General features: G+C 49.4%; 4 protein-coding genes across 4 annotated transcripts; 1 reads left to right on the forward strand and 3 right to left on the reverse strand.

The window, feature by feature from the left end:
* Positions 1-7,746: 7,746 nt before the first annotated feature.
* On the forward strand, positions 7,747-8,523 carry N7506_005647 (uncharacterized protein; the record flags this gene model as incomplete). The annotated part of the gene is made up of 2 exons (XM_056954940.1): positions 7,747-7,972; positions 8,159-8,523. 2 exons carry the CDS (start codon positions 7,747-7,749, stop codon positions 8,521-8,523), a joined length of 591 nt encoding a protein of 196 aa, XP_056811917.1.
* Positions 8,524-10,583: 2,060 nt separating this feature from the next.
* N7506_005648 (uncharacterized protein) lies at positions 10,584-11,033 on the reverse strand (the record flags this gene model as incomplete). Its single annotated transcript, XM_056954941.1, has 1 exon — positions 10,584-11,033. One exon carries the CDS (start codon positions 11,031-11,033, stop codon positions 10,584-10,586), a length of 450 nt encoding a protein of 149 aa, XP_056811918.1.
* Positions 11,034-12,831: 1,798 nt separating this feature from the next.
* Positions 12,832-13,080, reverse strand: N7506_005649 (uncharacterized protein; the record flags this gene model as incomplete). Its single annotated transcript, XM_056954942.1, has 1 exon — positions 12,832-13,080. The coding sequence occupies one exon, from the start codon at positions 13,078-13,080 to the stop codon at positions 12,832-12,834; it is 249 nt and encodes an 82-aa protein (XP_056811919.1).
* Positions 13,081-14,465: 1,385 nt separating this feature from the next.
* Positions 14,466-16,853, reverse strand: N7506_005650 (Hsp70 family protein; the record flags this gene model as incomplete). The annotated part of the gene is made up of 7 exons (XM_056954943.1): positions 14,466-15,284; positions 15,349-15,517; positions 15,580-15,786; positions 15,877-15,983; positions 16,040-16,153; positions 16,206-16,726; positions 16,796-16,853. 7 exons carry the CDS (start codon positions 16,851-16,853, stop codon positions 14,466-14,468), a joined length of 1,995 nt encoding a protein of 664 aa, XP_056811920.1.
* Positions 16,854-24,330: the final 7,477 nt, after the last annotated feature.

Raw genomic sequence — 24,330 nt, forward strand, 5'->3', positions numbered from 1 at the left:
AGCGTTCGATCTAGGATTACGTTTGGGGTGGGGCTCAACAAGAGAAGGCCAACATGACCGAAGAAGAGCTCTACATGGCGCCGGGACTTTGGAACTTCTTCTACAACAAATTTAGCAATGAATGTCATGCAATTCTACCTACTTTACTGAACCCCCCGTAGTTACACAGTGGCACCTCATATTGCTGCGGAAAACCGTAAACTACTCAGTATTCTGATAGCCATCCCCACACTATCAGTGAAACTCAGCCCCCCCCCTATGGTAGAGATCCGGCCCAAGTCCGTCAAGAAACGCTGTAGTAATGGTTCGTGGAAATGATGGGTAAAATGTTGAACGAGCTAAGCTACTTTTTCTCCTGGCCTCAATTAAAGTATTAGCCTGAAAACAACAATTGCAGCTATACAAATAAACACTCGTGAAACCAATAATATGTCAATTGCACCTGCAGTCAACAGCACTATGTTAAATTAAATCTCCTAAGCGCCATGTACGCCAACGCCAAAGTGGGTAGTTGCTAAATTATCTCATAAATAGGGATTGCTTTCTTCACATTCTCGACCCAGCGCCGAATGTCTTCTACGAACCGTCGAGCAATACCTATCTTTATGCCCTTTCCGATAAAGAATCCCGGGTCTTGATCCTTGTAGACTTGCTCAAGATCAAGACCGTTGTCGATCATCATGTCACAGATCTCTCGGAATGCAGCCTTGAGAGTGTCATCGCTGACATTTGACACCTGCCATTCACCATATTCAATGACCGCTTCATCCCTCGGTCCAGTGATCTCAAGCGAGCCTGGAGATTGCATGGACTGGTATTCAGCGGAAACCTGTGCAGCTGCAGAGGTGGAAAACTGCGAGGGCAGGACATTTATGTTGATAGCAGGGTACGGTGTTCCATTTCCAGTGACATGTCCTCCTTTGCGATTGGTCTTTTCCTGTCTCTGTTGTTCTTCCATATATAATTCTTCGCATACTGTTTCTGGCACATCCTTGTGCCCGTCTAACACCCCACCTTTTTCGACGTGGGTAACGAGCCGCTTCAGATGATGAGTCTTCAGTTGGTAATACTTTTTTCCCATTGGATCCACCCAACAATATGGACCCAATGGGCAAGTCGAGGATGCGCATCGCATCAGATTGTAGACGCTGCGCCAAATAGGTCTTTCTCCAGAAGGATCCTGCTCGGCATCAATCTGAGCAGCTCTCTCTTCGAGCATTCTCTTCGTGACAGAGGCTTTTCCTCTTTTCTCCCCTTTCCGACCGCGGCTGGAGGAGAGTGACGATCGTCTACGTAATTGAAACTGATCTTCAGCGTGAGCTCTTTACCCCGGGAGAATAGACCTGACCACATCAGACGCTGCTTCTCGATGGCGGTCCAAATGATTTCGGTATCATCAAATCGTTTAGTCAAATTGCGCTGGGTTCGGTCGTTCACTGAAACGACAATCGCAGTGTCATCAGCTCTCACCTGACGATGACGGGCAATTTTTCGTCGAAGAACTTTCTCTAATTTCTTCTCCAAGAACAGCTGCCAAAAGGCACTAGGGGCTAAAACAAGGTCTTCCTCCGTGTCCTTTGAAACCTCTCGATTGTTGACCGTAACACGCCACTCTATACGGTAGTGTATACAGGTTGGCGGGTCCTTGTCATATACTCTTCCTTCTTCCCATTCAGACAACTGGAGCAGCCTAAGGATATCCGACCGTGACTGATCTTCTAGCATAACAGAGGGGGAAGGACTGTAGTTGAACCGTGTTGCATTGGGACTACCGAAATATCCAGGTGTTGGAGCTGATGAGTTGTTTTCCCATGTTGCAGGCTCTTCGGGCGGAGAGATGCAATCGTCATGATATGGGCTCTGTGTCATCTCTGCAGTACGATGGCGGTCCTGGGAGAGCCCATGTCAGCTTCCCCAAGTACCGGATTTCCTTCGGACTTGGTAACGAATGAGAATCGCAGTGGATAACAGAAGCCAAAACTAGAGAGAAACAAGTTGCGTACCGGGATAAGTTCTCTATGGCGTCACTACAGCCTTCTTTTGGATGCAAAAGAGTGTGGGCGAAGGATGCGCGTGACAAATAGACCAAGACATGAGAATGAAAGAAGATCTTGCCAGATTGTTAGGAACCTCTTGTTGTTTGATCTGTTTGCACGATGGATTCCATCGGTTTCTACAAGAAATTACGGTACTATAACAATGACTCATTGTGGTTACCAGTAAATACAATACAGCCCTACATGGATTGACAGGGGAAGAGCTAAAATTAGATTAGCGTGTCTCCACGTAGGGTCCGGGAATTAAACCGTAAGAGTTTAGAGTTAAAGCTGATTTCGAATTCCACTGTACTGATCGAAGGAGAAGCAAAGGTATCATTTTCAGGAAAGTGGTTGATATTACCCTCGATATATATATTCAGCTGCGATTGTGTGCCGAGCGGGAACTAATTCCGGACCGACGATGGACCCACCTACGGGAGGGCCCGAACCCCCTCCCACAAACACCCAAGAAACCCCCACCAGCTTCTCGGTGGAAGATTTCCAGCCCAGAGTAAACATCGGATCCCCCGAATCGCCTACCGAAAGCCGTAAGCGAACACGGAGCGGTAATGCGTTTGCACCATCGGAAAATTCGGGTCGAGTCACCACCAAGGAGGTGTGGAAACTCATCGGAACCCTGAAAGACATTATCCGCCATTAAACTGCGGTCATCGAATCCACTCAGAACGAGCTACAGGAGGTTAAGCACAATCAACATGTCCTGCAAGAACAGAACGAGAAGCTCCATGAGGATGTGAAAGCGTTACGAGTACAAGTGGAAAGCGCCCCTGCGGTCACCGCGACTAGGACTTGGGCAGCAGTCGCAGCCACTGGCGATAATGCCACACCCTCGCTGAGCCACCAGAAACCCGAGAAAAAGCAAAACTGCGTCCAAATCAGCACCCAGAGAGCCTTTGTAGACCCCAGAGATAATGACAACAACGACGGAAACGCTTTTGGGCGATATCTCCCCACAGATACCGTCAACACCCACATCCGCACAGCATTGCAGAGCGACGCTGCAACACAAGACGCCCAAGTGGTAGGAATTGGCACCACCAAAACCGGCTATCTCATTCGATTCAAGAACGTGGAGTCGGCTCAGGTGGCTCGCAACAACACTGAGTGGCTACATAAATTGGGCAACAACACGAAGCTGGTTAAAGCACGGTTCGGCATTGTCGTACATCGCACTCCAACTGACGAATTCGACCTGGAAACTGGTACCGCCCAAGCAGCAGAAAAAATCATCCAAGAGAACGACCTGGCAGAACACGGTTTCCACATCGAAGAACTGGCCTGGATGAAAGCGAAGGACAAAGCCCTAGGGAAATTCGCATCGTTAGGAATCTGGTTTGACTCCGCAGAAGGAGCAGAACATATGCTCCGTAACGGTTTCGTTGTCAGTCAACACTACATCCCTCAGGTAGAGCGATGCGAGATCAAGACAAAGAGATGTTTCCGGTGTCAACGGTTTGGACACCTGGCATGGTCATGCAAGGAAACCCCGCGGTGCGGACACTGTGCAGGTCAACACGAGCGGCAGCGCTGCCCCCCCGGAATCAGGGCCCGCTGCCTCGACTGTGGGGGTGAGCACGCTACCGGAGATCGACGATGTCTAACCCCCGCGACCTCTCACCCCAACCGATGTTAGAGAGCAACCTACGCATCCTTCAGCTGAATATTATGAAATCAGGACCAAGAATGGAAGCACTCATCAATGATCACCAAAGCCAAGACCTGGATATCCTTCTGATCCAGGAGCCATCGATCACAACCTACCGCACACATGTCAACCACAGCGCCTGGCGACTATATCGACCCACCACACAGACCGACGCAGTTCGGTTTCGCAGCCTCATCTACGTGAACAGACGGATCTTCACCTCCTCACACCGTCAAATTCCCTGCGACCACCCAGATGTCGTAGCCATCAAGATCTGGACGACCGATTCTCAAACTCTTTTCTTTTCTGTCTACATACCTCCAGTACCGCTCTTTACGGTCGATGACGCGTCAGCAATGCCGGTGCTCACTGCAATAGCAAACACCATCACAGCCGCGGTACAGAACGAGCAACGCTCTACAAGCATCATTATCACGGGCGACTTCAACCGACATCATCCAATGTGGGGCGGCAATCATATCCCACCCAGATTTATTGAAGATGCCAGCGACCTGATCACCTTCTTCCAAATTTACAATCTCTCCAGTTGCCTCCCTCGGGGAACGGCGACTTACTGGGCTCTAAATAATCCAGGACAGAACTCGACCATCGACCAGACAGTGACAGACAACCCAGGCCTGCTCGTCAAATGCCATTTGTACCACGAGAACTACGGATCAGACCACCGTGCCACCTACTCGGAATGGAGTCTACAAGCCCAGAGCAAGCCAAGCACAAAAGCCAGGAAGGCGTACGAGCGCGCGGACTGGGGGAGAATCGGCGAAGAAGTAGCCCGACAGATGAACCCATGGAGGCAGATCAAGACCCGGCCAACACTCGACCGGGTAGTGGAAACCCTTACAGCGGCGACGGCCCAGGCGGTCGACCGGTTCACACCCGACACACGCCCCTCGCCATACTCCAAGCGATGGTTCACGCCAGATCTCAAGACCCAACAAGTCGAAGTCAACCAACTGCGTAGGAGGTGGCAGGCAAACTGCGCCGAGCTGGGAAGACAGCACGCTGACACCACGGCTGCCTTCGAAGCTATGCAGCAGAAACGACGAGCGTGGACGAGGACCATCGAGAAAGCTAAGTCTTCGCACTGGAAGTAGTTCCTAGACGAAGCTGGTGAAGGGAAGCTCTGGAAGGCCGCGACATACATGAAGCCCCGAGAGACATGGGGTTGTGTCCTAGCGCTGCGAGTAGGCTCGGACGATTGCACGCAAAACGAAGACAAAGCGAGGGCATTCATGGATGCGTTCTTCCCCGCCATGAATACACCCGAAATCAGCCCACCCACCGCAACGGAGACGGAACTTCAGTGGCATCCGATTACCGAATTGGAGATCGAACGATCACTGAAAGCAGCCAAAGGGAACACAGCGCCTGGCGAAGATACCTTACCGATGCTGGTTTGGAAGAAGCTTTGGAGACATCTCAAGAGCTTCATTGTTAACATCTTCACAGCGAGTGTAGAGCTAGGGCACCATCCGAGACAGTGGAGGAGCGCAAAAATCATCGTCTTACGGAAACCAGGCAAGCCAGATTACTCGTTGCCTGGTGCCTACCGCCCGATCTCACTTCTGAACACGCTCGGCAAGCTCCTGGAGGCAGTGATGGCCCGACGGTTATCCTATCTGGCGGAGAAACACGGCCTGCTACCGAACAGCCAGTTCGGCGGACGGCCGGGAAGGACCACCGAGCAAGCCCTACTGGTATTATCCAGCGCGATCGACAAAGCCTGGTACAAACACAAGGTGGTAACCCTAGTCGCCTTTGACCTCAAAGGCGCCTTCAACGGAGTGAACAAGGCGAGCCTGAACGCATCGCTGCAGAAGAGACAGATCCCAACGGTGGCCAGAAAATGGATTGCAAGCTTCATGAGCGACCGGCACGCCAACATTGGATTTGACGACTTCCGTACCGAGACAGAGCCATTAGTACATGCAGGCTTAGCGCAAGGCTCGCCGCTCTCCCCCATCTTGTTTGCATTCTTCAACGCCGACCTGGTCGACCAGCCCGTCAATTCCAACGGAGGCGCGTCGGCATTTATTGACGACTACTTCCGATGGCACGTGGGCCGCTCGGCCGAGGAAAACATCGCCAAGATGCAGTTCGAGGATATCCCTCGTATCGAGGAGTGGGCGCGGCGGAAAAGACCGAGCTCATTCACCTCACCAGAAAGAAGGGACAGCACTTAGAAGGACAGATCAGCTTCGATGGAGCCGACGTCAAACCGTCACCAACAGCCAAATTGCTGGGGGTGGTGTTCGACCAGGGACTTCGCTGGAAAGAGCATGTCCAGCAGGCTATCAAGCGCGCCACCAAAACGGCAATCGCCTTGAGTGGACTCCGACACTTGCGCCCAGAGCAGATGCGACAACTCTACCAGGCATGTGTCGCGCCTATAGTGGACTACGCATCGACGGTCTGGCATGACCCGCTTAGGGACAAAGTTCACATCCGACACTTGAACACAGTTCAGAGAAACGTGCTGATCAGAATCCTGTCGGCGTTCAGGACGGTAGCAACCGCGACCCTCGAGGTTGAAGCCTATATACTTCCCACACACCTTCGCCTTCGCCACCGAGCGCAGCGCACGATTGCGAGACTGCACACTCTACCCCGCGACCATCCCATTTGGAGTGCTTTGTTTAGAGCCCAGAACCGTAGAAACAATGTCGGATCATATTCTCGCTTCCCGTTAGCAGAAGCGCTGAAGACCATGGACGTTGACAGGCTCAATGAGCTGGAAACGATTAACCCACACCCGTTGCCCCCGTGGCGTCCGGATGCCTTTACAGAGATTGAGCTTGAACCCGACCGAGAGACAGCGAGAGAAAGGGCGGTGTCCGCAAAGAACACGTCAGGCATCGTCGTCTACTCAGACGCCTCTGGGCGTGAGGGCCATCTAGGGGCCGCCATCGTCGCCTTGATCGACAATGACGAGGTGGCGGAGTCCCAACAGGTGCAGGTGGGGTCGATGGAACGGTGGTCAGTCCACGTGGCGGAACTCATAGGCATCTTCTATGCGATCAGCATGGTATTCAAGTTGGCTCACCAACGCGCGGGCGTTGGAAATCATACGCACGTAACAGCAACAATCCTTTGTGACAGCAGATCCGCTTTGCAGGCAATCCAGAACGTGAGAAATAGATCAGGGCAACGCATCATTCATGCAATCCTCCAAGCAGCCACCGAGGTTCAAGCAGGGCATATTTCCCTCCGTCTCCAGTGGGTGCCGGGCCATTGTGAAATCGCCGGGAACGATGCCGCGGATCGACTCGCCAAAGAAGCGGCGCAACCGGGCAAAACCCATCCTTTCCGGCCGCTGCTGACGAGAGAGAACGCCTTTCTCCGCGGCAAGATTCACGCTCAGTGGGAGCAGGAGTGGAACTCAAGCATCAAAGGAGCGCATCTACGGAAGGTGGACAGCGCGCTACCAGCGAGGCACACCAGAAAACTGTACGGGAACCTGCCCAGGAACCGAACATACCTGCTCACTCAGCTGCGCACGGGCCACAACTGGTTATCCACATACGCCAAGAGATTTGGCTTCCGGGACGATGATCGATGCGAGTGCGGCGCGCAGGAGACGGTCAGTCACGTGTTGTTGGAATGTCCCAAACTACGAGACTTGCGGATAGAATTAAGAAGAAGTGTTAGGGACGCGTTCAACAGCGTGTCGAGTCTGCTGGGAGGCTCAAAGGAAGGTGAGAGAGGTAAGCCAGACACCGTCTCGAGGGCGAAGACGGTTCAGGCCGTATTGGACTTCGCCGAGGCGTCACAGCGGTTTCGCAGTCGTGCGCCACAAGGGCAGCCTAACAACGGGAGCGGCAATGGGCCAGGGTAGGCCGTGACGAGGCTCTAAGTTCATGTCAGAAAGTGGATCATTCTAGAAGTACATACTCGGAGATATAGTTGTCGTATACTGCATATCGCTTTGCGAGGGGTCAGTGTAAATGAATCCTACTACTACTACTACTACCACTGTACTGATCTGTGGTTCAGAGGTCTCTGAAATCTCTCAGTTTTGAGATGACGGTCACGGCGCGTGCCAACGACATGGCCCACGACGCGATTCGTCAAAATGTTTATGATATGCTAAATGACTTCATCACTCAGCGTCTTGATCAGCGTCTGAACCCTCTCAAACTTATCGATTCCTCCATTGACGGCTTTACCACTGAATTGGAGCATCACCTGACGGTCGGAGAGTCCATTGTGGAACTATCGGAGGACGACCTTGAACTCCTTTGCCCTGGTAGGCCCTGGCGGTTTCTCTCTCCTTGGCCAGATCAAGATGATCGCAGAAAAGAACTCCATGCAACTGAGATGGTCCTACACGAGCTTACTGATAGTCGGAAAATGATGGATGAAGGTGGAATTTCTTGGAATTTCTCATGTGCTCACTGTCAAAACGTAAAAGAAAAGTAATATCGATGAATAGTTGTGGAAAAGGTTTCGCTCGTTGAGCAACATCTCCAAAATCATCGCAGTTCCATTTCTCAACTCTTTGAAGGTCAGCACCACGCCAGGCACCAGGAAAGTGGTCTGGATTTCGACGGTGCTCAATCTCCTGTCTCAAGTCGAGGCGCTTCTGGTGTGGCTGCCTCGGTGGAAGTTGGAAGCTCAGTTTGCCAAAATTTACCGTCTATCCCTACAAACATCCGCTCTCCTGGCACCATCCTAGAAGGCTCGAAGAAACCAGACGCACCAGGCAATAACATTGCCAGAGATGATATGCAACGAGATAGTCAGCCAAGGAATGACACAAGGCAAGGATCTAGGTTACACACATCCGATCTCATCTAGAGTTTGAGCCAGTAAGTGAAGCACCAACTTTCTTGTCTTCTCAATTGACCCGTGAAAAGGCTCCTTGATGATCCGAAATTTGGAGAAGCAATGCACTACTTAGGCGATGGGCAGTCTTTCTTCATTGCTATCGAAAGCAAATTCCTAGCGCACCTACCGTCACGATTTTTCCCTTCGCGGTCAGCCCAGTTCTATACAACCGACCCGGGAGATGAGCCACAGCCCTTCGCTTCCTTCACCTCTGCGTAATAGTATTTCTCAGTCCGGGCCCCGGTACAAAGTGATCAAAAGAAAGCGGACAAGAGAGAGTGATTGAGAGAGTCAAGACGAAGGTGAGCCTTTTTTGGGGCTTACTATCGAGACGCATCATTTCGAAATCTTCTCGATATACTAAGTTTCCGGTGTCTGGTTGTGCTTTTCAATGTCTTCATGCGAGCTGAAGCCATTCACGGAATTTTAACGGTCTGCTTTGAGCTCCCATAAACCCCCTCAGCACACCTTGTCTCTGTTCATGTACGAAGAAGTGCTGTTGTATACTAAAGATTCAAATTGTTCAAAACAAATTATTGATCTGAGTGGTTCTGTGTGTGTTTTGCTAGTCAGCTAAGCATCACGGCTTGAAACTTTCCAAACCCGGTAGCCGCCTACTATTGTCGCTTAGTGGAGCTCGGTTTTTTATCATTGTAATCGTAGCCACCGCAACAAAAGATTACCAGAATTTGATTCCTTTGCCGCCTAGATAGCTAAAATGGCCCTTTTGCCACGATGCAAGAGCTGTTTTAGGGTCAGACGTGTCATGAGAGATCCGAACACATGTCAACACACACCGTACTAGCTATATTGAGATAGTATCATCTGAGACGGACGTCAAGAAATAACCGGGGAGTATGAATGCATGTCTCTAACAAAAGACTCGTTGGGCTATACGTGTAGACCGTTCGTTACTGGCCGCAATTTAGGCCGTTTCAAGACAATTATGCATGTATTTTACGATAAGAAAGATACAAAGTGATCTCGTAGTTGTCTTCAAACTATGATGCAGTCGACGGCAAAGTTCTTCTGCGGCCAGATGTCCCGCAATCCTCTATTGACGCCCAATTCCTGATGCATGCAAGGTTCCAAAACGTATGCTTACTTTAAACTGCGGAGGATCTAAATCGAGCTCTGAAACCATCCATTCAACTTCCTTCCTTCTGCCTGTCCTTTTTCGAACAAATAGATTATTTTTGTGTGTTTCAGACCGTAGGGTTGCTTCGCTTATCGGATTGCTCTATCGGGACAGCCGCGGTGATTGCTCGGTAAATGGGCGCAAGGTATATGTATGAAGCTCCGTGGAACACCCGGTGTGGCTACACTGAAGAAGGCTGCATAGCAGAGCATGCGCCTCTGACGCTGGTACATAGCGAGTGATAAGCAAAGCCGCTGGTTTGAAAGACAGCTACCTTCGGGTCACTGCCCTGATTGTGAAAGGGAAGACCATACGCCGAGTCCAGGTAATTCAATCCTGCAACATAGTCATATGACCCAACGAAACGACTAGTCTCAGCTTTTTACTCAGCCAGCATCTTTAGAGAACTGATTAATAACCTTACCAGTACAGCGAGGATCGAAATCAGTTTCACCGCTTGCATACGGAGATATTGTCTTGGACCCTGTTCCGAAACCCACTAGACATCTATTTCGGTTTAGTCTGACTTTGAATACCGAATTGTCTTCAAAAGTTACGATCAAGTGGTATGATCTCTCACAGATTAGCGGTACTGGGCCTAATGAACCAGTCGAAAATGATAGCTGGTCGCACTGCTCTGAAATGTACTGTATAGAATATTGGAGAACTGGTAGACACTGAATTTCAACCATCCAACAATGGGTTTACTGCAATGTGGTTATTTGATACCTGTAGCATGTATAATGACAGGTTGATTACAGCACATATATATTGCTTGAGACGATAGAACCAAAAGCAATTACCTGCATGGAATGGTACCTGGACGATTGTTCATTTCGAATGTGAAATGGCTTTGATATCTAAAACATGAGAAAGCCCAGATCCAAGAGCATCACACATTGCTGAATGGTCCATGGCCCTGAACAAGATGATCGACGACTTCTTGGTCGGTTGGCATATTTTGAATATCCTGAATCAACGAGTATATTTCCTCCGGCGTCCCAGAGCGTAGCTTAGCAACCACTTGGCAAAAAGCAACACGAAAGTTGAGCAGCTCGGCGGTATGAGTCTTGCGTCTCCGATCACGGTTTGGATCATACAAGCACTTGCGATTTTCAGTCATACACGTGGCACAAGGAGTCGTACCAGAGCACTTCGCTGAGTCAGTTCCGGCCTCAAGAGGAGGGACGATAGTTCTAACCTTAGATCGCTTTTTCTGGCACTCGGTACAGGCCAGAGAAACATTGCGTCGCTGTTTCGTCGGCGCGCCCACTCTCAGATACTGATTGCCGACTTCTTTATCTCTAGGCAGAAGCTGGCGCCGACATTGATTATTGGACATTGTAGGATTGGATTGGTGAAGGCACTTCGTGGATAGAGAGATTTAGATTTGGAAGTGGGCTCTGGGAGAACATCGAAATTTGAGACTCAGGGGCTCCTTTCAGGCTCTGTTTGTTTTCCTTTTACATCCTTGCTTGCAATTTTCTTTGTTTGCTAACGGGAATTCATCCATAACAAACAAAGAACCCAGCTAGAAGACCCACCATTGGGGAAAGCTCCGCAATATCATTGGCGGATTATTGGAACAGTCAGCCGTCATTGGCCATATTCCTGCCGGGAGCACCCCCACATCATATCGTGCTGAATTCTTCCCGCACGATCCGTGGTGGCTCATCTAGACCAGCGTGATCAAGATGTTTACTTAAACACAGGTAGTGCATGGTAGTAGTGCATGGTACGCTAAGCTCATCTGGCAGTTTGGCCTCCTCGTCGACGCCAGGAAACTACGCTGATTATCACTACAATCTCTTCCGCAATTATAACGTTACAGCGATGACTTTCTGTTTGGCTTGTTTGTAAGATGTCACGGTCCATTTAGCATGCAGGACCTAAAGGTAGTTTATTTTTAGGCCATCGTTACAAATTTAACCGTACTAGGATACTACCAAGATCGGGGATCAGGATGTCGACTATACTAGGAATGTGGTTTGTCTTTAAAGAGATATAGAGAAAGACTTGAATTGGCGGAAACCCCCATTAAGCATAATGTTGGCTTGGTATGATTGAAACCCTTCAGAAAACTGGATTGGCCCAGCCAGAGAAGAAAAAAAAATAGACTTAGGCGCAGGACGTGATAATCAGCCCGATCCCGCCCGCTAAAAAGCAAGTTCTCACATCATCACTTCGAAGCCCTTTCGAGGAGACGAACAGGCAATACGATCCTGCAGCTTATTGCTGTCATAATGAAGCTGGCGTGTGCTGTCAGCCCAGGCATCGTCACCTTTTGCTAAGGCTCGCAGCTTTATATGACCCCCTAGCTCACAGGGACTGCGAGTATACCAAGTCACGTACACTTTCTACTTCATGACATGCTGGGTCAACGCTCTAGAAGCCCGAAGAGCCAAGCAATTCTGATACAGAAGCTATTTTTGTGCTTGCCCTGAAACGCACGAAGTGAGAGAAAGGGATTCTCCGCCTGCGGGAATACCCCTGTCTCCAAAACTTTTTTTTTTTTTTTGGCTGTTGTTAGCCAAGTTATGGCTTCTAATTCGCTATTTCGTTCCACTGCTCCCCTCTGATTCGCTACTTTCTCATTTCTTCTCATTCCACGCCCTCTTCTGATTGCTGTTCGAGCAATGTTCAGTTCGGTTGAGCGTTGGCGGTTTTTATCCTTATCCATTGGCTTTTTTTACTGAAACCCTAACAACTCACTCTCCAACCCTGGTATCCGTGTCTTGTGCTTCATATTCATTCGTTATATCCTCATGCTCATTACGTGCATGGTTTTGCTACGCACTTCTAGAAGATCTTCATCTGGTTGGTTAAATGACTCTGACGTGTCCAGACAGACCGCTTCTTATTACCTATACTCTTGTGTCTGAAAATTCATAGCTTCTACCCATCAAAATCTTCAGGACCATTTGCAACTAGCTATTGCCTACTTTATGTTCTTGACGTGATTGTCTGCTATACGTATGGATATAACGGAAATATGTAAAGACATTCTTACTTGATATGTCTTCGTCTGGAAACCAATCCAGGCGTGGCGTTCACCTACTTCCGGGGTTCTTTCTCCCCACCAACTTAACTTTCCCCATCAAGTTGCCGGCCTACTCTTGTGCAACCCGTTTCCCCGCCTCCTACATGCGTTCCGACCACCCCATCAGTCTCACGTTCATGCCCTTTCCCTCCTCCCTCGTACGATTCGCCGAGTTGTCCCAATGATGCCCTTGTGTCACTGATCGGTTCGACTTCATTGAGCGGCGGAACTTCCTTGTCTGATCAAGCATTGCAACCCCTCCGACTGCCAAATAACCTTTGATCATCTCTAGTTCGGTTTGTTCAAGGTCAAACTTGGATGGGAAGAGATGAAGCATTAGGCCTTCCATTGTGTCTGGCTTCAACTGTCCCCGACGATATGCAATCGAACCCAGATTTTCTCTGAACCTTCCGAGTAAATGAATTCATATAAGTTAAGATACAAATGAAAGTTCCGTGTTGTTCAGTACGAATCAGATCTATTTTAACTTGATTTCGTCAAACTGCGAAATATTTTATACTTCGCGTACAAGGTATATTTTACTCTCCCCTATACTATCTATATATATTCGCAAATTCCAGAAAACCATCGCTTACTGGTAAAGCAACAAGAGACTATATATGTCAATATTTCTTATAAATCGATGGCATGAGCAATAAAATATATGGCGCTGTGGTGTTTTACGAGAAGAGGCGTATCTTCAAATTAGGTTAAAGAATTTGAAAAACTGTAGAATCATCACCTGATAGGCTAAAATCGGTAAATGAGGCGAGAGCTATGCTAGTGCGGTTTCTTGCGGTTGTGGTTTTGACTATGACCCAAGACCACGGGTTTGCCGCTGCCTAACTATGCCTACGTCATAGTAAACCGGGTCCCAAGCATGTATTTGAAAAGTTCTTTTCCCGGGTTCTACCTAGATTAGATCAACTCAATTATTTGATTCTCACCTATTCCTTTCCGTTCAGTAGATCAGGATGGCGCTTTCATGCTGCATTATTCTAGCCTGCTAGTCTGTTTCAACAGAATATACTGGATGGAGTGTGTCGTTGTTCAGAGGTATAAATTGTGTTCAACTCTTCTAAAGGAAAGGATGAGGCTAAATATACAATAAGGAGCCAAGTTGATTTCCATTGTCTGTATAGATACTTCGGATCTAATTCCGACAGCGCGGCTTGGTTCCTGATCTGCACCAGCTCCATATCACAACACCATGACCGGGCAGCAATCGCAGGGGAGGAAAGAAATACGCCAATGAGCCATTTTGACGTGAACTTAATTTGCAACATCTCCCGCCCTTCAGGTCGATTTCCTCGGGCGGGGCGATGGCATTGATGGCAACAGCCAGAAATTTGCTTCTTAACGTGATGCCACTTTGTCTATGGAGGGGTTTGGTGATGATCACGTCAACTAGCCGATTTTGTCCTCCTCGAGGCAGCTGCCAATATCATTTCATTTAGAAAGGAAGTAATCTAGACTAGCCCCGGCAGTGCTATCAAATATCCTCATAGTGTCTATCACTCTCGAGTTTGGGCTATACATGGAGCAGTCTTTGTAGCTACGCTAACCCCGATGCGCCTCCTTTGTAGACGATGTCAAGAGTAATCAAGCACGGCGGCACAGCACCCATCTTGGTTCACAAAAGCCTCTCAGGATACTTGACTTACGGTGGCCTGCTGGTGTGCAAGGCGGCGATAGCCGGGTTCAGGTTGCCTGTTTAGCAGGTCATTGTTAACCTTATTTGGGGGGGTTGTTGACTGAGATGTTGGTAAAGCTTGTCGCAGTCTCCACATGGGTGGAACTTGCTGAGGTCTCAAGCCGGACAAAGCTCGTCGCAGTCCTAACCCGGACGAAGCTTGTTGCAGTCTTGGCTTGGGTGATATTGTGTTCTGAAAATGGGATAATGGTCCTTTCAGAAGTAGTTGAGTTGAAATGAGACGCACCCGATGCGCTTATACCACGCGCAGCATGTTCATTTCGTGCCAGTGTGGATGGACCACGGCTTCTCGGGGACACCCAGAGAGAAGAACCAGATAAAGTAAGATTCTGCTGCTCATGGATTGACCGCGGTTCATCTCTGGCAGTTCCGTTGGCCGGGATTTGATCGGAAAGAGCACCCCGATTCAGAAGTTCAGATCTGGGTGCCAATTGTAAAGGAAAGTAACGCACGTCCTTTAATGGACATAGAATCCCGCTCGGAAGCTTGACAGCAAACTGAGTCTCCAACAGGTTGTTATAGGCCTCGAGGGTAAGCTGGAGCTCGAATTCTGATCCGTACATTTCAGCCCGGAGGGGAAACAGTTTTTCATGTGGAAGGATCCCGGAAATTGTGCCCAGGTGTGACAAAGTGGAGAGGATCGAGTCCGTGACCGGGTATGTGATCCCACAGTCCCAGTCAACAAGGTCGTTTTCCCGGATGTGTTGGCCGAGTTCTCTCGAATCCGCGTAGGTGGTGTACACATTCGTCTCGATCAAGTGATCGGCTTCGTCATCCGTGCCCGGTTCAATATCCTTAGTAAATGTTAGTAGGCGAGGCAGGCCCGTGGCTAGTTGACCCTGTGAACTACAAGTCAGCGTACCATTAATCTGCCAGCTCTCGGCGAACAAAGTCCCGACCCACCTCAGAGAGGAACCACCCTATACCCGTGCGCCAATCTCGACGCTTCAGGCGCCTCCCGCTTTTGGTGTAGTCTCCGATGTAGCTCAGATCAAGGCGCTGCGCGATGGCATGGTCTTCAACAATAGGACTGCGAGAGTACGCAAGTGCTCCATGTGCAATGATCTCAGGCCTAAAAGCAGTGATCACACGTGTCAGCTGCTTTCCACCATGAAGTGATGATCGTGGACCTACTCTGGTACCTGGATGCATATGGCGATGCCGGTCTGAGAGAGCTGTCGCTGCTCGAAGTCCTGGAAAAACCAGTAATTTCCCGTAACATCACCGCAGACCACTATTGTATTGACAGGGTGCCCAGCAAGCCTTGTCCGGTTGCACATGTCTTCAGCTAGTCCCACACTCCTAGATATCAGAGGCTCGAAAAAGGATTCCATGGTATCACTGAGAGAAGCATGTTCATTAGCTTTCGCTCAGGCGCCCCGTCTGTGGCAAGAAGCCTTTCACTTTTGCCCAAAGCGGCGAAAGACTTACGATGATATAGTGGCAGCCTTGCCATCTCCATAACATATCACATGGTCAGATCTACCATTGAAGGAGCGTTTGCATCGGTTAAAAGATAACGATGTGTACAGGGCCCACTGGATATCGTGGCCGAGTTCCGTTCAACCATGGTATTGGTTCTGAAGCCACGAACGCGCCTCCTCGTTGGCAAGGCATCCGGATTCGAAATCGGCCGGGGACGCAGACCGTCACTTGCGCAAGCCTGCATGATGCAGCCCATGCTGTCCTCATACACAACTGAAACATCCTGTAAAGAGGGTCAGTCTCGTGACTCGAAGGAATGAGCCAAGATGTCATACGACGGTGGCACTACCAAGATCAATGATCAATTTGGCGCCGGATTGGAACTTGAGGCTTGTCTTGGATTTGATGTAGTAGGCAGCTGCCAATGGCTCCGACACGCCTCCCAGGACATTCAAATCGACCGCGGTAGCCGCTTGGTAAAGAAGAAGTTTCAGCGACTCACTGCAGCTGACCGGGTATGTGAGGTAGCATTCTATCCCATCGAATCTGCGACCGTGTCTTCGGTACAGCTGTCCCTGGACCGTGTCCACGATGTGCGAGAGGAGTCTACGGTAGATTGTCGCCGGATTGATCTCTCCGACCTGTGGCGCGGACTGTCGGAGCTCCTCACAGGCGGTGGCTAGCCGGCTGGCATACGGTTCCAAGCCCATCGCACCGACTTTCCAATCCATGATCACATGACCGCCCGACAAAGACCCGCCATCGGAACCGAAGACGCAGTCATGACCGTTTGCAGAGAAGACGATGGTAATATCGATTTCGGTGGTCTTGTTCTGTCGTCTCCGCTCGACGGGAACTCCAGGGAGTAGTCGACCGAATCAGAGTCGGGATTCTCGGAGAGGAAAGCTTTGATATTGGAGCAAACCGAAATCAATCGTGATCCGAACTACCACGCACGCTTGCTCGCTACGCGACTCCGACATGACGAGAAAAGAACTCCGTGATTGTTGGGTGAGGTCGGAGCGTTCGACTGACGCGTAGGCCTCGCCAAAACCCGCCCACCGCCCAAACCCGCCCGCGAAAACCCAGCCCATGGGCCGGGTTGGGTCTTAGTCAGCAAACCCGTGGGCGGGTTGTCATCCGGGAAACCCAACCCAAGACCCAAATGGGTACCCGCGATTACCCAAAAAAGCAAACAAAGCTGACTGATCATTTTACACTAAGTTATGCAGTAATTTTCGATTATCTAATTGTTTCGATGGCGTAACTACTAGCTTCTGGCTGTGAATATTTGGAAAGGAACATGAAGGGCTTGAAAAAATCAAATTGGCTAATTATAAAGACTAGTATACCTCGTAACCTCGCAGTCTGCTGGAGGGCATTGTTACCCGACCAGAAGATCTCTTCTGGCTTCTATCACTCAATTGCATGATTGGAGGCGGAAGTAAATCTGCTTCGTCGTAATCAACCACGTCTTCCTCCATACTCTCTTCTTCTTGTTCAGGTTCGTGAATATGTCTGTGTATAGAGCTCCGGCCGGTCTCTACCACCGTACACTCCACTTGGTATGTCTCCTCTGGCTCAGAGTTACCCTCGAGATTCTCGCTCTCTTCAATCTCCTCATTGTCGCTGATCGGCTCTGCATCCTCTTCGATTGCCTTCAACGCTTCATCCTCTTCAAGTGCCTCTTGGCTCTCGCTCTCCAACGGTTTCTCCAGACGAATCAATTGCTGTCCCTCTAGTGTGAGCTTTTCTGAGCACATGTACATCATCAAGTCTTGAATGGTCCCTTCGTGAAGAGACCCTCGGCGATAATGACAAATGTCTCGTGCGCTATTGAAGAGCCTTTCTACACCCGCGCCGGTGGCAGGGACCGAAAGCAAGTCTCGTGCGAGCCGAGACAGCACTGGGAATTCGCGCTCGTGTTCTTTCCAATAAAGTCGCGGCGACACAGGGACATTGGCTATTCAAGGTCAGTCAGTTGTTCCAGTGTGTTGTACTGATTGCTCGTGCCTTCGCGAAGATACTGGTCCACTTCGTCATACTCTACTCCTTCATGGAAAATCGATGCACCAGGTGGCTCGAGTAGCCGATCAAGCTCTGTGCTATGCGAATTGGAAGATCGCTGGACTGTACGGAATAGCAACTCGGGGTTCTGCTGCTGATACTGTGTGAAAGATGCTCTCAAATATTCACAGTACCTTTTTGACGTATCTTCATGGCAAGTTGAGTACTCTCGATCATCAAAAGCACTCAGTTTATACTGAGGGGCAAGTAATGTTCCAGTGCCATAGAGAAAACCGTGGTCGCGGTAGGTTTTTTCGTAGTACTCTTTCAGCTTCTGCCTCGCCACAAGCAACGCGCCATACATGTCTTTCTTCCAGGGTGTTGTCTTTCTCTTCAATCTTCGATTCGACCGTTCGATATGCTCCAGTAGTTTCCTATACACAAGGAACACACTATGGATTGTGACGTCTCTGGTCTTCATCAGAGCCATGGTGAACTGAAAAAACGGTTTGGTCAAATGAACGAGGTAGTCAATTTGCCTCCATTCAACGTCGGTAACCTTGAGCTGCGAGTATTCATGATCGCAGCAGTATTTGTCGATTACATTTCTCAGCCGGCGTGCTCGGCGAAGCATCAAAAAAGTTGAATTCCAGCGTGTCTGAACGTCATGTAACGGAAAAAGCCGAGTACCACCTGATTGGAGGCATAAAAAAGCATCACGCCGTTGTGGGCTTGCGTTGACAAAGATCGCAAAGGATCGAATCTAATGCTGTCAGTGCTCTGAGTATATTGAAAAGGTGAATATCTTGGCTCACCTTTGTCAGTGTATGAGCCACGTCTCCATAATTGATCGAATCCTTCAACCCGTGCGCTTGGGTGTCGGACCAAAAGGCTCTGACTTCTTTATTCTTAGGTGCTGCCCTGATATGTCCCAGTAGCTGTTTCAGGCAAAGCTGGATCACATGAGCCATGCAGGGAACCCGGACTATTGATTCCCTGGAGCTAATAGCTCCAATAGAGAGCAGTCTCTCTTGCAAGGCGCGTATCATGGTGTCGTTGTTGGTAGCGTTATCTGTAGTAACGCTAAAAATACGATCGAGAAGTTTTCGTTCCTCCAGTAACCGGTGCAAAACATCACTAAGGTTGTTTCCTGTATGAGGACCGTGCAACGGCTCAAAGCCGAGGAGCATTTCCCTATAGTTCCAATCTTTGTCGATGAAATAAACCGTGATTGCCATGAATGCCTGCTGAAATGGACTGGTCCAACAATCTAAAGCGAGGGAAACCTTGGCATCTTCAGGCAGATCTTGTAACTGTAACTCTTGCTGGCAATTGACTGCATCCCGGAGCCGTCTTCGCAGGGTCTTCGCTGACGGGAGTTCCAATTCTTTGGGACCAGAATATAAAAGGCTGAGTAGCCTCTGAAACACCGGGTTCTCCACCGTCTGGAAAGGCAAACGAAGACACGTAATTGTCTTCAATATCTGCTCCTCGATTTGAAATGTTGTCACTCTGTGGACACTGGGTGAGTCTCTCATGGAATGGTTCTGCAAAGAATCCGAAATCAATGACTGATTAAATCCCTTTTTCTTCCCTTTACGACAAGTGTTAGACTTTTTGTGTCTACTCATGGCGCTTGTCCCATTCCCTTTATACTGTGGATGATCAAGCACAGTGAGACAAGCCTGGCAGATGACTCGAGGACGCCCAGAATCAATATCAGCAACCTGGTCAAAGTGTTTCCACACATCAGCGTGACGCGATCCGGTGGACCATTTGATCTGGGATTGGCCTTCTCCATTCAGCTTTTGGCCGTACTCTGTTTCCTTCCACCATTCAAGAAACTCTGTCTCTAGATGCGACTCGTACGCAATCCATTTCTTTCTGTGCTGAGGTCCCACACGTCGGAGTGTCGCTGGAGGTCTTCGAGTAGTTATGTCGTAGGTTTTGCGGGGTCCTGTCAAAGGCTGCGGTCCATCTTAGTATACATGTAGATAACGCCGCAACACTCAGAGGCTAGTGGAAGGGACCATTTTCTTACGGAGGATTGAATTTCAGAATCCAAGAAGCCGTCAGATGACGGCTCAATAGAGAGCAGTGGACTGAAAGGCCGATGTATTGATCGCGATGATGAGGAAGAAGACGCCATACTGAAGTAAAAGGCCACTGATATTGGAAGAAGGGGAGATTTTTTTCATCTTGAGTACTTGATTGTGGATTTTGTTTCAGTCGCGTCGTGCGTTTGGATCTATCTATTCCTGAGTTGCGTAAAAGCCGCGGGTACCCAAAACCCAACCCAACCCAACCCAACCCGCCCGGAGATGAATACGACTTTGGGAGGACACTGAGAAGGTCCAAATCACTGATTTTAAATGATCGAACTAAAGATGATATTTTTGAGCTCACTCGAAAGATTCTCAATTGATAAATTTACATAAAATCATCAATGTGGCCTGTAATCCCTTCAGTTGTGTAAAGCAGGGCGATGGGAGCAGTGTTCTACATGTAGAGAATATATATTTCCAGGTCGATGGCGTTCATTGTTTCAATGTAATATCCACTCAAAAGCGTGACAGAAATAAATGACCAAAATTACACTAGATGACTAATCAGGGTTATCCACGATTTATGCATGTTTTTGGGTATTTTGGGCAACCCGCGGGTACCCGCCAAGAACCCATGGGCGGGTTCATCAAGGCCAAAACCCGCGGTGGGTTGCCCATGGGCGGGTAAGGAAATTGAAAACCCAACCCAAACCCGCGTTTGGCGAGGTCTACTGACGCGTAAGGTCATCACGTGATCGACCCCATATGCGCACCGTACTTAGTCTGTCTTCTGTTTCCGTTGCGCTGCGTCCAGGCCTTGGATTAGTGGGCTAGTCAGCTCTCTCCGTATTCCGTAAACAATAGCCGTCTAGCGCGATCCAGGAATGCCCCGTGTATGGAGCTCATCTTGCCGCGTGAGACTACGTACACTGGTGAGATCCCTTACTAGCTCAAGCCAGTGATTCTCCAAGTGCCCGGATCTTTTGGATCTTCTCCAAGGCTGTGTACAAATACCTCTCCTGCGTTTTGCGAAAGCTGAGAGCCGGTCTATCTCTAGGTTGTTGATGGATCACGAAGATTCTACTCTTGATGTTCTTCTGCGACGTCGTATGTATTTGCCCCTTCCAACAGCGAAGCCGGGATACTGATACTCAAAGTGCACATCAAATGTAGACTCTTGAACCTTCTGCTGCAAGACTTGGGAAGTCATATCTAAGTCTGCCAGATCACGTTGTGAATTACAGTAAGGGATACTACCCCACCTGAAAAGGCAGATGCCTCCTTGTCAGCGTGTCTTTCCAATTTGAGCACTTGAGTCTTGAGGAGATTTGATAGTATCATTCTAGACTATACACCATAACAATCACGGAATCCTGACAAGTTGCGTACCTAGGTATAGCCAAGGACCAGTTTCGAATGCTTCCAAGGTTGATCATTGTATATATTATGAGTCACCTTAGCCTAAAGTCTATATATTTGATGTTGTTTGAACGGTGGCGGAACGATAGTTCATAAATTAACAAATTATGTAGTCCCACAGTGGCTCCATAAATAACGACTAATTACTCCGTGAAGGACACTAATTGGGATCTCTAACTCAAGCTACGGAGTACGCGGGAGCCTGATCCACGGGCCACGAGCCAATCATTACTCAGCAAGTCTTGAGTCCACCACGGGTCGATTCGGAATCTGCCAGGTCCCGCCCTCAGGTATTCTCGGGCGGCTTCCAAACGAGTCCGTTTTGTGTATTCTTGACTTCTCAGGTTGCATTACCCTGTCTTGACATTTAAACAACTTATTTCTCTTGTATGTATCGGGTCTGGTACAGTCTAATTCTCGCAACCCCTCAGAGAACTGGGCCGGAACTCGGCACAGGGACGGCGCCAACTTCGGTTATACCTCCATTAAAGGACGAGAATGACGATTGTGTGCGCTCCTCGCAAGGGTACCGCCGAGCGGCTCATTCTCGGGACAAAGAGGGTCAGATTTTGTTGGACAGTCAATTTAAGACTGCTCCACAAGACAGAAAAGTCCCAACGGGGAGCCTAGACGCAGTTATAAAGCAACAAACTCTGTCTTTTTCATCGGTTTGCTTCACAATGACAGGAAAGCTGTTACTGCGAGTGTCGAACGGCCAGTGGCGAGTGAGAAAAGAAAGAGCCCATTGAGGGTTTATCACGCCGTGTCCACGGTGTGGTTTCCCATTTCGACGTAGCCGTCAGTACAGAAGACGGGCATTTCCACATTCGCCAGGAGGGAGGAAAAGGGAAAGGGGGAAGGCGAAAAGCAGGGTGATATCTACTGCTTCTCTTCTCAGCATTCTGTTGCAACAGATTGCTTCAAGCGGACTCCGTAGAATCCTTGGGATCATCCAGCGGGAAGCTGAAAAGGCGCTGACAAGCAGTAGATTTAGTTTGCCAATCGGAATGATATGCTCTGATGGAAACTCTAAACGTTCTCTCAGATGTGCCCCTGGTCGATTATTTCACCCGTGATCTCTCCGGCGACAATCCAACAACGGCTCTACCAAACCTGTAAGGCCGTGGGAAATCATTTTTAGTAAGCTCGTGTCAGGGGCAGGCACCACATGCTGGGTTCCCAGGCGTAGAAGTGATCGGCTTCCCATTGACATGACGTAACTCATCTTCGGAATGCCAAGACGACTGGCTGGCCCCTCCGCCGGTTGGTGTTGGTAAGTCAAGCGTATGCTTCCCCTGTGATGGCGCTAGATCGATTTGCTAGGTTGCCCCTCTTATTGCAATCTCTTGGAACTGTAGGCACGTACTCATCCACACCTGCATCAGATCTGTATGTAGCCGTTCGCTTGTGAATCACCAAAGACCCACGGATGAGACCATGCTACTTGTGGCTATATTTGGTATGCGGCGATACAAGGAGATAGGAAAACTCGCTGGTTGGGGGTCCCATCGTTTCATGCAAGTAGGTTAAAGCTGGCTGCATGAAATGAAATCCGGCTACGTTATTCCGTAGAACACACGCCACTTGAGCTATGTATGTACTATGTGAAAGCCATCGATCGACCTTTCCATCTCCAGACATTACGTTTACAAGATTGCACAGTGACCCTCAGCTCTCGATGGGCTCCGTCCACCAATGCAACCTCGATCGATGAAGATGAAATTAAACGGACAGGAGACACGAAGGCCGGGATCCAATGACAGGTGCCTGCCCTGTGCTTAACGAATAGCCATTCACCGCAGCCGAAACGATTGGCCGAAAAACGGTGAGGGGCGAGCCCCGCACCGGATATAACCTTGGAACGACCTAGCAAGCCACCTAGCCCCTGAATTCCTGAAATACAACCTCTACAGTACGAACAGTCGGTACCTTATTAAAGCCGCCTGCATTACACCAACGCGCTAAGGCTGACCGTGGCCCAAATGAAGATGGTACGTAGGTTGAGCCGCTATCTGCTACCGTCGTCCATCCTTGACCAACCCTCTCGACTGAATCTCGGAAAGGGACAATGATGTAAGCCACTTGCGTTCAATACGATTGCACTGCTGGGCAGCGTTATGTCTCCATGAATGGGAAAGTACCTGCCGAAAGGTCGCTTCTGTAGGATCTGGGAAAGCCGCTAGTCTGGAATGGTGACATTGCATTCGGCTGAGTCCGCTAAAGCACGGTAATTCATGCCTGGCCCGTTGTGAACAGACAAACGATAAGATCGCATACCAAGCACTCCTTTTTTGCGGCCCACATTCTGACTAGGCCGGCCTGCGAATGAGGATCGTAGCCCTTCCAAGCGAACAAGGTTGTGTATCCACTAACCGACTACATCCATTGTCCAATCAGACCCTCGGGGAAAAGCTCGCTTCCCCACCACCCAGCAATCCTCCTGCACGTTGACTGCGCAACATGGCTGGACTCTGGTGCGAATCTCGAGTCTAGTCAAGCTCCACCAACGGCCGATCCTTCGCCTGCGGCGAGTCAGGGGTAAATCCGATTCCACTTCAATCCAGTCGTCTCTTTTCTCGTTCGGCATATCAATGACAGGAAGAAAAGCGCTGGTGGAACTAACGGGCGACACGAAAATGGGTCGCTGGTCAACCCCACCCACCCCACTGAACTGCGGATCCCACGAGATCACCACCAGCCGTTCACGATCAGAGAGATGCGTCTAGGCGCGGCTAAACAGGTCCGTGGCAAAAGTACTGTACATTTGACACCCCCCCCAGCAGCGAATGATATGGACATCTGGCCGAGACCTCAAGTTGCCGGATTTTGACCAGCTTCGTACTTGGAAGTGATTCAGATGTGTGTTGCTTCAGTTGATCTCCAAAGGAAATTCGTGGTAGGATGAAAACTTACACTTCCATGTTTATCAAGGCAACCATGTTGCCACAGTGAGTTGGGGGGGGTGCTGATATACCCAAGTCGACTTTTC

This window comes from Penicillium brevicompactum (assembly GCF_028827555.1).
Source record: "Penicillium brevicompactum strain IBT 35665 chromosome Unknown utg000004l_segment0_segment0, whole genome shotgun sequence".
Taxonomy (NCBI): Eukaryota; Fungi; Ascomycota; class Eurotiomycetes; order Eurotiales; family Aspergillaceae; genus Penicillium; species Penicillium brevicompactum.